The sequence below is a fragment of the Zingiber officinale genome, chromosome 1B (genome assembly GCF_018446385.1).
Source record: "Zingiber officinale cultivar Zhangliang chromosome 1B, Zo_v1.1, whole genome shotgun sequence".
In the NCBI taxonomy this organism is placed as follows: Eukaryota; Viridiplantae; Streptophyta; class Magnoliopsida; order Zingiberales; family Zingiberaceae; genus Zingiber; species Zingiber officinale.
In genome coordinates this window covers 122086428-122099520 of record NC_055986.1, presented here as the reverse complement: position 1 = coordinate 122099520, position 13093 = coordinate 122086428, and the positions used below count along the sequence as shown (strand labels likewise).

General features: G+C 37.8%; 1 protein-coding gene across 2 annotated transcripts; it reads left to right on the top strand.

Annotated features, from left to right (window-relative positions):
- Positions 1 to 3175: 3175 nt before the first annotated feature.
- LOC121976066 (serine/threonine-protein phosphatase PP2A-1 catalytic subunit) lies at positions 3176 to 11683 on the top strand. Of its 2 annotated transcripts, XM_042528069.1 has the most exons (8): positions 3176 to 3321; positions 3411 to 3501; positions 3701 to 3981; positions 8668 to 8782; positions 9164 to 9272; positions 9350 to 9427; positions 10661 to 10852; positions 11119 to 11683. In XM_042528069.1, exons 3-8 carry the CDS (start codon positions 3729 to 3731, stop codon positions 11290 to 11292), a joined length of 921 nt encoding a protein of 306 aa, XP_042384003.1. In that variant the 5' UTR covers positions 3176 to 3321; positions 3411 to 3501; positions 3701 to 3728; the 3' UTR covers positions 11293 to 11683. The 2 variants fall into 2 exon arrangements, with proteins under 2 accessions (XP_042384003.1, XP_042383996.1); XM_042528062.1 differs by lacking the exons at positions 3176 to 3321; positions 3411 to 3501 and having other exon boundaries at positions 3525 to 3981.
- Positions 11684 to 13093: the final 1410 nt, after the last annotated feature.

Genomic DNA, 13093 nt, shown 5'->3' with positions numbered 1-13093 from the left:
CGTCATATTACTCGCTTGGATAAGCTATTTTTCATCGGCCTTGGGTTTATAGTCGTCGCTCGGCCGTTGAAGACGTAGACTTAGATTCACTGTCATTGCACGATCGTTAACATGCGTAGATGAGGATTTAAGGTCGTCATTCAACCGTTGACGAAGACCAGAGTTTAAGGTTGTTGCTCAACCGTTGACGAAGACTAGGGTTTAAGGTTGTCGCTCAACCGCTGATGAGGACCAGGGTTTAAGGTCGCCGCTCGACCGTTGATGAAGACAAGGATTTAAGGTCGCCACTAGACCGTTGATGACGACAAAGATTTAAGGTCGCCACTCGACCGTTGATAACGACAAGGCTTTAAGGTCGCCGCTCGATTATTGATGATGACAAGGGTTTAAGGTCGTCGCTCGACCACCGTTAATGGCGACAAGGGTTTAAGGTCGTCGCTCAACTACTGTTAATGATGACAAGGTTTTAAGGTTGTCGCTTGACCACCGTTAATGACGACAAGGGTTTAAGGTCATCGCTCGACTACTATTAATGACGACAAGGGTTTAAGGTCGCCACTCGACCGCTAATGACAACAAGGGTTTAAGGTTATAGCTCGACTGCTGATGATGACAAAAGTTTAAGGTCGTCGCTCGATTGCTGATGTCGACAAGAATTTAATGTCGCCGCTTGATCGCTGCAATGCGTAAACAAGGGTTTATAGTCGCCAATCAACTTTTAACTTGGTCAATCGACTCAAGAGTTTGGAAAACTTTGTGTTTTATTCATGTTTGTCCTGCATCCAAAAGGCACACATACACATACAGGTACATCAGATATTCACTTGCGCACCTCTCACCTAGCCCTGTAGGGTTAGAGATGGTTCGCGTTCCATGGTCGCTCAAGCTATCTTTCCTCTCCGTCCTCCAAGTAGTAGGCTCCCGAGCGAAGTTTCTGTACGACCTTGTAAGGTCCCACCCATGACACCTCGAGCTTGGTGATGTCGCCGATCGACTTTATTCTTTTCCACACCAGATCGCTAACTTAAAAGGACCTTGGGATCACCCTTTGGTTGTAGTTCTATTTCATCCATTGCCGATACGACATCAACTGCACGGTAGCCTTTTCCCGCGCCTCATCGACCAAATAGAGTTTCATGAGTCTCCGCTCGACGTTCCCCTCATCGTAGGGTTGCACTTGGTCGACTTCGACTCTAACCTCCACAGGGATCACCGCTTCACCGTCGTACACTAGATGAAATAGTATTATGTCGGTTGCCTCCTTTGGAGTTGTACGGAGGGTCCGTAGAGCACTGGGAGCTCATCAACCCAACTGCCTCCTGCGTGGTCAAGTCGGGCTTGTAGGCCTTTGAGGATCTCCCGGTTGGTGACCTCCGCTTGATCGTTGCTTTGGGGATAGGCCACAAAGGTGAAAGTCTGCTTGATGTCATAGCCTTCGCACCACTCCCTAAGCCTCCGCCTAGCGAATTGCCTCCCATTGTCCAAGACAAGCCGATAGGGGATGCCGAATCGACACAGGATGTCCTGCCAAATGAATTGGATAACCATCTGTTCACTTATTTTAGCCAGCGGTTCAACCTCCACCCACTTTGAGAAGTAGTCCACCGCGACGAGCAGGAATCTTCGCTGAGCGGTCACCATGGGGAATGCCCCAACGATGTTCATGCCTCATTGATTGAACGGGCAAGACACCGTGGATGCCTTTATCCTCGGTCAGCCGGTGTGGGATATTGTGATACTTTTGGTAAGACAGGCAAGTGACTACTGTCCGAGCGGCGTCCTCTTGGAGAGTGGGCCAAAAATATTCAGTCAGGAGAATCTTTCGAGCCAACAAACGACCGCTCGAATAACTTTTGCAAGAACTTTGGTGCACTTCTTGGAGGATGTACTCTACGTCTTCCGACCTAACGCACTTAAGCAATGGCCTCGAGAAAGCTTGCTTATAAAGTTGATCCCCTATCAACGTAAATCATCCATCTCTCTTTTTCAATAGACGAGTCGGTTCCTGATCGGACGATGTGCTTCTTGATCGGAGGAATTCGACCAACGACGTTCTCCAATCATTTGGGAAAGAAACTCCTCCATCCGGTCGATATGCGCCACTAATGAGACCTATTCGATCGGCTGGCTAATCACGACCTGGGATAATGAACTAGGTAATTTAGCCAGTTCGTCTGCAGCTTGGTTGTCTGATCGGGAATCTTATATATAATAACTTCTTAGAAATTTGCTCTCAGCTTCTCGAAAGCTTCTGCGTACAGCATGAGCCGAGTGTTGTTTATCTCGAACGTCCCTGATAGCTGCTGAGCGGCTAACTGGGAGTCCAAATGAATGAAGACTTTTGTGACTCTGACATACTACGCTGTCTATAAAGCTGATTATCATATTCAACTTCATTATTGGTGGCCTGATAATCCAGCCGAATAGAAATTTGCATCTGATCCTCCCGCGATGAAATTAATAATATGTCGATCCCGCTGTCTTGTCGAGTGGACGAGCCGTCAACGTATATTTTCTAAGTTAGATCTGGCTTGATATTCTGGACCTTCATGATGACGAAATTATCCAAGGCTTTAAGTGGCATGGACGCTGTGATAGAACTCGGCGATTCGTTCCATGGTGAGAACGGCTCATTTCCCCACCTGGAGAAGCTCACTCTTTCTCAAATGCCAAACTTGAGGAAATGGAGAGTGCAGAGGAAGAACAACGTGTTCCCCCAACTCACTGACGTGAAGTTTATCAACTGCCCGAAACTTAAGCCTCCGAGTAATCCACTCCCTACTGTTTCTTCGGTGACGATGTGGATGAACAACGAGATGCTCTACGGCGACCCAAAAGAAGACCGCCGTCTTCTAAAATGCATGACCCCGCGAGTGCTCTTTGTTTCGCTGTGTCAAGATCTGACGGCTGATTCCACCGCGTGCAGGGGAATATGGAGCCTGGTCTCGATCAAGGAGCTGCAGATCTCTGCGTGCCAAAATCTTACGAGTCTGCCGGAGGGCATTCCACAGCTCACTTCTCTTCAAAGCCTGAGCATCGTCCGGTGCAGAAACCTGAGAAGTATACCGGATTGGTTCAGCGACCTCGCCTCTCACTTCGTTGTCCATCTCTGCCTGCACTAAGCTGCGGTCGAGGCCCAAAGTTCGCCTCAGACGTCCCGGTCTCGCCATAAATGTCGAAGGCTGTCCAGATACTAGTGATAGGCAGCAAAGCTGCAAGCGTCCACCGAAGGCAATTTATTCCAAATTAGGGTTGGTCGCCTCTTTATCCTGGACCAAGAAAAGTGCAGATTTGTCTAGGCACAAAGGCATGGTCCGATCTGTGAGTTGTCGGGGGAGGGAGATTTTGAAAAATCATATGTTGTCGGTTGTTTATTTTTAACCTCTCTTTTGTTTTCCCCCTTTTTCTAGTTCTCGACCGGAGTTAAATAGCGACGTCCAAGTCATCCGAAAGATGTCGAAGGCTGTTACATCAACGGCCAACCATTCTTCATAATTTCAGGTACCATTTTACAAAAGGCACCGCTTGGCCTCCTCGACCCTGGCCTTGCTGATCAATAACCCTAGCAATTCGAACTTGCTTTCTTCTTTTCTTTTTTTCCTTCTGTTTTTTCGTCTGTCCCTTTCCTATCTTCCTCGATTTATTTTCGCCAATTTCAGTCTAATTTCCCTTGCTATATTAATCTCCGTCCCTGGATCAGCGATCGGGACCTTTGCTTGCCGCGAGCAATGCCGCCGTACGCGGATTTGGACCGCCAGATCGAGCACCTGAGAGAATGCAAGTTTCTACCTGAGGCGGAGGTGAAAGCCCTGTGCGAGCAGGCGCGGGCAGTCCTGGTCGAGGAGTGGAACGTCCAGCCGGTGAAGTGCCCGGTAACGGTGTGCGGGGACATTCATGGGCAATTCCACGATCTGATCGAGCTGTTTCGGATCGGCGGCGAGGCACCCGATACCAATTACCTCTTCATGGGGGATTACGTAGGTTAGTGTTTCTAGCACCCAAGAGGATATTTTTCTGAGATAAGTCATCTTTGCTTATTTGCAGTTGCCAATTTCCTTTGGTCCCTAGATTGGATGTTAGTTTTGTGTTCAAAGATCGTAACTTCTTACACCTACTGATATGTGAGCAAATATATCATGTAGTGATCATGAAATTGGTACTAATTCGTCTCGTGATTTTCCTTTTCACTCCCTGTTTACTTAATGAGAAGGTCGTTGAGAAAGAGAAATGTTTCTTGGCACAATTCAGTCAATAAGTCTGGTGATATACTAACCAAGTATGGAAATCGGTTGAGAACGTCTGAAGTAGATAGACAATTTTGTCATCATTTCAAATTTCAGGTGGCATTTACTATCTGGAATTGAGTACTAAGGAAGGCTATTAACTTGGTTGATATGTTTGTTCAAGGCAATGAATGATGACAAAAGCATTCCATTCCCAAATTCCTTGCATGACTACACTTAACTCCTACGGAGAAGGTCTCCACAAAGATATTTTTTTTTGGATTGATTTCAGTAAATAGTATATCAGTTCCTTGTTCTCAAATCTCATGACCGCAACTTCTTGAGGTTAGCTTTCCATTCAATAGGAACTATATTGAATTCAACAACACAGAGATCAGCGAATCTAAAATCTATTTGATACCCTGCCTCTGAGGATGAATTGTTATATAGGAGTAAGTAGAAAAGATATCTGAGCAATAAATATAACAATCAGCTAGATAAGGCTTCATGTTTGTTAGAAAATGAAATTAAGTGATTTATCTGAGCTGTGCATGTAACAAACAGATAAGGAAGGTCTTCATGTTTGTCGGTAAATGAAATTAAGTGATTTATATGGCACTTAAATTAAAATAATACACCTAATACAAAAATGAGAGATACACTACAAATTATATCCAATTAAAATTGTAAATTATTTAAATTCTATAAGATGGCATGTGTTTGGCATTTTCATCATGGATTAGCTTTTCCAATTGTTATGCTTAACCTTTATAAACAGTAGCAATTCCATTCATTCCAATTTTTAAGAACAATTACAAGATCTTATCTGTCATTTGCTTATAGTAACACTTGGCATTTACATCTTTAGTTATGTTAAAAGTAGAACTTTTCTTTCGCCTCACTTCACTATTTACATTGTCCTCTCCTGTTATCCCTAAACAACAGTCAATGGTCACATTTCTTTTACATTAACCCTTTTTATACATTATTTTGGAACAAAATCAAATGTGCACCCCTAATTTTCGAAATCAACAAAGTGGTGCTCCTTTTTATATCAGAAGTGCACCCTTAATCTGGGTTTTTCCCAAATTACCCTTATTTATATATTTTAATTCAATACTTTATAAATGAATTTAAATTGTGAATATATACTTTTATTAAAATAATTTTTTCCCACCACCAAGATTCTTTACTTAGTAGTGCATGTCCCTTTGACTCACCGAGTACACTCTTAGATATTATTTTCAATTTTGATACCATCTTATCCCATGTTGTATTAGAGTCACCGTATATTTCACCTAATGCTTGTACTTCTACCTTCTCCTTAAATATATTTTGCTTCCTATCCTTTAACTTCCACCACTTAATTTTAGGAATTATATATTTGTAAGAACGAGGAAAACTTAAAAAAAATACACAATAGCCAAGAAAGAAGCTAAGAAAGTAGTGAGTGAAGCAAAAAATGAAACTTTTGAACGATTATATCAAAAATTGAATACAAAAGAAGGGGAAAGTAACATTTATAGAATAGCTAAAGTGAGAGAAAGGAAAACAAGAGATCTTAGCCAAATAAAATGTATTAAAGATGAATGTAATAGGGTATTAGTAAACGATGGAGAAATAAAAGAGTGGTGGAAGAGGTATTTTCATCAACTTTTTAATAAAGGTTTAGGTGACCAACTTAACTTAGGTAATTTAAGTAGATCAAATAAGCATAGAAATTTTAATTTTTATTGTAGAATTCAAACTTCAGAAGTAAAACAAACTTTAAATGAGAGGCACAATGGAAAAGCCGTTGGACCAGATGATATTCCGATAGAGGTATGGAAGTGCTTAGGGAAACAAGGTATTGAATGACTTACAAAATTATTTAATATGATATTGAAAACGAAAAAAATGTCTGATTAATGGAGGATAAGTACTCTAGTTCCCTTATACAAGAACAAGGGAGATATACAAAATTGTGCAAACTATAGGGGTATTAAACTAATGAGTCATACTATGAAACTTTGGGAAAAATAATAGAAAAAAGATTAAGGAAGGAGACCACAGTGACAGAAAATCAATTTGGGTTCATGCTTGGAAGGTCGATAATAGAAGCTATACATCTTCTTAGATAATTAATTGAAAAATATCGGGAGCAAAAACAAGATCTACACATGGTATTCATTGACTTAGAAAAAGTTTATGATAGAGTCCTAAGAGAAATTATATGGAGAATTTTAGAAAAGAGAGGTGTTATCGTAACATATATTGAACTAATTAAGGATATGTATGAGGATGTAACGATCAGAGTAAAGACTTCAGGTGGAGTAACTGAAGCATTTCCAATAAAGATAGGGTTACATCAAGGATCAGCTCTAAGTCCTTATCTTTTTACAATAATTATGGACAAACTCGCACATTCAAGATACAGTACCGTGGTGCATGTTGTTTGCAGATGATATTATTTTAGTAGATGAAACACGTGAAAGAGTAAATGCTAAACTAGAATCTTAGAGGGAAACATTAGAAAGGAAAGGTTTTAAGCTTAGTAGATTAAAGACAGAATATATGAAATTTAAGTTTAGCAATATTAGAAGTAATGAAACAATTGTTAAAATAGGAGAGGACGAATTGCCCGGAACCGAGAGATTTAAATATTTAGGATCATTTTTGCAAAACGATGGAGGGATTGAGAGAGATGTCTTACATAGAATACAAGCAAGATGGGTGAAATGGAGGGGAGCGTCGAGTGTTTTATGTGACCGTAAAGTATCTCTTAAACTTAAAGGTAAGTTCTATAAAATCGCAGTTAGACCTGCTATGTTATATGGAACTGAATGTTGGGCTATGACTCGAGCACATGAGCAGAAGATGAGAGTTGCAGAGATGAGGATGCTAAGATGGATGTGTGGACATACGAGGATGGACAAAATAAGAAATAGGAGCATTAGAGAGAAAGTCGGAGTTGCGTCTATTGAGGAAAAACTCCGAGAGACACGTTTAAGATGGTACGGACATGTACTTAAACGACCAATAAATATGCTCCAGTTAGACGATGTGAAACTATGATAAACATGCATATCAAACGAGGAAGAGAAAGACCAAAAAAGACTTGGTTAGCAACAATAAAACAAGATAAAATTTATTTAAATATAGATGATGATATAATAGGAGATAGAACTTAATGGCGTAAAAGGATCCATACAGCCGACCCCACCTAGTGGGAAAAGGCTTGGTTGTTGTTGTTGTTGTTATTAAAATAAATTTTTTTATTGTGAAGCTATTTTTTGTCACCAGTTGGAAGATTAGTAGAGATTGTAAAATTGTTTTTTCTATGAGCTTACTTTTTTAAAACTTTTATAGTTGTAGTTATTGTTTTATTGTGTTAAATATTTTACATTATTTTTATAAAAAAATTAAATTTATATTTTTATCTATGTGATCATTTTTTTTCAATTGTTAAATACTAAAAAATGGTAAAATTATTCTCATATGAATTTATATTTGAACATATTTTTGTGGGCGTGATTATTTTATTTTATTTTTATAAGTTACGAATTTTCGTTCTAATCAGACAACATTGAGTTTTTTTTTGATGATTTGGATCCGTTAAACAATTGGTTGAACCAGTTCTGTAGTGATGATTTGGAAAGAACATTAAGATTCAGGCATCCTTTGATTTAAAAAAAAAAATCTAAAAAGGCTTCCCTTTGATAATTTTGAGAACTAGTGGCACTCTTTTAATTTTTTTCCTACATTATTTCTTTATTGTCCAACATTATCCTATTAAGCATGATTGGTTGTACCACACTTTTTAAAGTTCTAGTATAAATGGAACACAACAATCCTACAAGATTTTAGAAGCCGCTCTCTATTTTAACTGTAACTACACTCTTTAAAACCTTAATTTGTAAAGCTTGTCTCCACAATTCAAGATTTATTTTTTGTCTAGTTAATTGCTCATTCATTAACAGATTCACGCACTATTGTATGCACAGTTCAATGTGTTGATCTTCAAGTTTTTTTCTTCTTTTTGTATAAGGTAAAATAATATATGATTGTTTTTATTGAGGACAACAATTGGCGCCACTGCATGTTTGCTCCTTTGCAACCTTATTTACTGATTTCAAAGAAAATTATTTACTTTACTTGGAGGATTGCCTGTGATGAAATTACAGGACTTGGTAAGTATATATTGTGTTAGACACCTAATATTTTTCTTGTCATATTCCTACTTTTGTGATGTTGATGTGTTTGACATCTAGGTTCATAGCCATTTCTGACACTTGTATCCAGGTCAATGTCACATATTTCTCCCAACAAACTACATATTGACAATAATCTCATATCTTTTGTACTTGAGATAATTTATTTATTTTTTCCTTTGTTGGCTTCTTATGAGATTGCAATTCAATTGGATTTCTCACCTTAGTCTAATTGTCATGCTTTGGGGAAGCAGATCGTGGTTATTATTCTGTTGAAACAGTGACGCTCTTAGTTGCCTTGAAAGTTCGATACAGAGACAGGATTACAATTCTCAGAGGTAATCATGAGAGTCGGCAAATAACTCAAGTGTAAGTGCCTGTATTTGCAAATTTGCTCATCTTTATAGTTCTTGATATTGCAGCATATCAAGTTGTCATTTGGTCCTTGAACAGGAAATTAAGCATTTAGCTGATTTTAGTGAATGTGATTTAATGAACACTTGAATAACCTGGCAGCTTCTGTTTCTTTGTCTGCATCATATGTTATATGTCTCATTTTTTTGTAATAAGTTCCCAAGTAAACATTAAACTTTCAGAATATGGAATTTATGTTAATGAACACTGAACAGCATCTTTTTAGTTTTGGGGGTTAAATATTTGTTGCAATCTAGTTTAGTTGTGGATATTCTTTAATTTATTGACATCTATACAGATTAATTTTCTTCATTAGTCTTAGGTTTTGTTTTTCAGGTATGGCTTTTATGATGAATGCTTAAGGAAGTATGGAAATGCAAATGTGTGGAAGCACTTTACTGACTTATTTGATTATTTACCTCTTTCAGCCCTTATTGAGAACCAGGTCTGTTTTCTTGCCCTTTTACACCAAATTCTTCATAGTTGCAATTTTTATAAATCTATCTACTTTGTGTTTTCTAGATATTCTGTCTACATGGTGGTCTCTCCCCATCGTTGGACACATTAGATAATATCCGTGATCTTGAACGCATTCAAGAGGTATGCATAAGATTAACATTATTTCTACTATTTCTAGCTGTCTTGCTGAAAGACTGAAACTGCCAAGAGTATTGACTAACTAAAAGTAAAATTAATAATTAGAAGCTAACAATTATATAATTTTGTTACTTCTTCTGTGATCTTGATAACTTTGCTGTGGAAATGTTAGTATATGTTTCTTTTGTTGAGCATACAGTAGATATCCCACTGTAGTACAAAGTTGTGAAGCTTTGAAGTCTTTTGTTTATCCTTAATCTTTTAACTTAAGTTCTGTAGTTCTTTATCAAAAATGCACATACTGAACTATCTATGCTTGGAAGTTGGAATGAGATGTATAGAAATGTTTTTTATTTTATTTTTTAACAAATAAGGAAACTGGATGTATAATATACAAAGGTTGTGCAAGTAGTTGATTTATCAAATTTCATACTTGAATTCATATGCTTTATATGCACCGGTAGGCAAAGTCAACCACTGTTCTCTGTGCCAACAATGATTCTAGTATGAAACGTTGTTATATTTTTATCCAGCTCTTTGCAAAAGAGCTTTGTGCATCAGACCACTGATGGCATTTTCCCTTTTTTTTTGGGGGTTAGAGAAATGTATTTCTTTGTTGAGAAAATTTTGTTTATCATATTGATTGAGTGTGCATTGTCATCATAGGCTGAGACTCTGGTAAAATTGTTTAGAATCAGGTGACCATTGCTTAGCTGGTTCCATTTTATACCTTCCAGATTCAGGGCTGGCTAAGGACTTGTTCATTGTGTAGATAAATCTCATGTGGGTTTCATACTGCTTTGTAGTGAGCAAAGAAACAAGTTTGTCCTTGTGATTATTTTAGGAAGATTGATTCTTAAATTGAATAAAAATATAATAAATGGATTTTTATTTAATCTGCAATTAATTAGAACTTGATGTTCTGACTTCTGTGAACTGCTGTCTTTATCTTTGTTTTATTTAATCTGCAGAGCAGATGAGACTGAGAGCTTCAGGCCCTCACCTTGTTCTAATTTACTCTTTTAAGTGTGATAACCTGCCATTTGTACCTCTGGAGATTGGAAGTTTTAATAAAATACTCTCATATGTCACACGCAGACACATTATTTTCATTCATGATAATTTTGCGGAGCTTGGTTTTTAAACTTTCATCTCCCTTCTTTATACATATGTGAATGTAACAGTTCTATTTGCTATATTGAATGTAGTTTTCTCTATTATTTTTTTGATCTCTAGGTTCCACATGAAGGTCCGATGTGTGATCTTCTTTGGTCTGATCCTGATGATCGATGTGGATGGGGCATATCACCAAGAGGAGCAGGATACACATTTGGCCAGGACATTGCACAACAATTCAATCATAGAAATGGTCTCACCCTGGTGTCTCGGGCTCATCAACTTGTCATGGAGGGTTTCAATTGGTGTCAGGTGAGTTGCCAAATATTGATCGATAAGCCAACTCTTTATTACTTTTCCTGATTATATGGTTAACCACATGCAACTATTATTGTAAATGCGAAGATGTGAGCTTCTACGTAGGATTTGTAAATGATTCTGAAAGATGCTGCTAATTAACATTTAGTTCTATCTATCTATTAAATGTGTATAAAATTGCTGATGGTCTACTACCCATCCTCTTTCAGCCTTGTGATATTCATTTGCACTTTTCCCCCTTTTTTGTTTGCTTGTTGCAGGAAAGGAATGTAGTTACAGTATTTAGCGCACCAAACTATTGTTATCGATGTGGTAATATGGCGGCAATAATGGAGGTGGGAGAGAACATGGAGCAGAACTTCCTTCAGTTTGATCCTGCACCTAGACAATTTGAACCAGAAACCACCCGGAAAACTCCTGATTATTTCTTGTAGCGTTGATATGCCACTCTTTATCAGTCTTGCTCGTTCGATCTGTTCCAGAAAAGAGTTTTGGTTGCTGCAGATACGGTCATTCTTTTGTTTGGGGTTTTAGCAGCTGCCGCTGCTGCTGCTAAGCGCTAACCTTCAAAAGTCTCACATCGTGCAATTCAAATGCCGTGTTTTCCAAACGCCCTGCGATACTGCCAAAAGCATGATCCTCTTGTTTTATATATTTCCATTCCAAGAAATGCAAAACGCGATTGCTTACATATGCTTTGTATTAAAGTTTTGTTTGTATCTTACTACGTTTCATGTGATTCAAACAATGATTAGGCTCCAAAAATTCAAAAGAGCCTGTATCTGTCGGCTCCGTGCTGCACTACTAATTATGTTGGTTCTGTGATTGAGTTTTTTTTTTTAATGCTTTGTTTATCCGGAGTGGACGATGGATGAAATAACCTAGGGGCATGGAAAGAGAATGGAAAATAAAAGAAATCTCTGTACATGTTTGTTTACATTGATTGGTATAATTTTTGTAATTGAAAAGTGGTACATATATCATTTTTTTTTTAGTATGGTGTAATTTTGTTAGTTAAAAATAGTACTTGTATCAAATTTCTTTAATATATGGGATAATTTTGTGAATGAAAAGGGATGTATGGATCATTTTTTTTTTTCATATGTTGTTTTTCGTCTGATTTTAATTTAATCGATTTTGGATCTAAAATTATCCGTTGATGGATTATGTTTTCTTTTCTTAATTTTGCTTTCCGTTTTCTGAAGTAAATATGACATTAGTAACTATTTGTTTTTTGTTATGTATTCAGATCATCAACCTGACTAATTTTGAAAATGGTCTAGTCCAACAGACTGATCATCATGTACCTGACTAATCTTGGAGATGCCTAGCCTCGCAGACTGACCAACATATAAATCTAAGGTATGGAGATCCAAGAAATGGAGGCCCACACGGCCAAACTGCCCAGCGTGCTAGCGATTCGAGCACTAGAACCTTGGTCGCCCTTAGAGTATCCGTCTGCCGCTTTGCTGTCCATCGCACCGAACCCTGGGGAGGGTTTTTTTTTTTACTCCTGGTTATTTAAGTTGTGCAAAGGGGTTGTGACTTGTGAGTTGTAACGGTCCTCCTCTGGATCAATAATTTAATGGATAATTTATTCTTTCTCTTTCTCTTTTGTGGTGCATTTCTGTGCATGGTCCACTCTTTTACAATCCACTCTATATCATTAATGTTTGGATTTATTTTAAAAAGTGTTAGAATTTTATTTATCATGTTTGGAATTATAATAATGATTATTTATTCAGTTTTAATTCACTCAAGAGTTGGGCGGTCTCATGGTTTCGAGAATTTTTAAGCTCATATCCCACCATTTTGATTTTTTGATGAGGTTTGCAAATCTAAAATCTTTGGGATAAGAATAACTTGTACTTTTTTTCGATTTGGTTCACGTCGATTTGAACCTATTGGGCATCGGCTATTGAGTCTTCCAAACTTTAACCCGTGCATTGGCTACAAGCACAACTACATGGGATGCTCAACTCTTGACCCATTTCATCCTCCCGTCAACTTAGAAAAGTAGCTCCTATTTGGCTGACACGATCAACAAAAATGAGGACCAAAGAATTTTTAGATGTAATTATCCAAATCTTCAAAATTTTCTTTTAATTAATCCCAAGTTTGATATACAGATAAAGGGGAAGGGATCCTCTTGTATGTAAATATTAGATTATATCCTGATCCAATATTTACATTAATGAAAAGTAATGACCCTCGCCTATTTAATATATGGGATCA

Coding starts and splice junctions, on each gene's coding strand:
- LOC121976066 (XM_042528069.1), top strand. CDS start 3,729: ATGCCGCCGTACGCGGATTTGGACCGCCAGATCGAGCACCTGAGAGAA. Junction 8,783..9,163: donor AGTCGGCAAATAACTCAAGT/GTAAGTGCCTGT, acceptor TTTGTTTTTCAG/GTATGGCTTTTATGATGAAT. Junction 9,273..9,349: donor CAGCCCTTATTGAGAACCAG/GTCTGTTTTCTT, acceptor TGTGTTTTCTAG/ATATTCTGTCTACATGGTGG.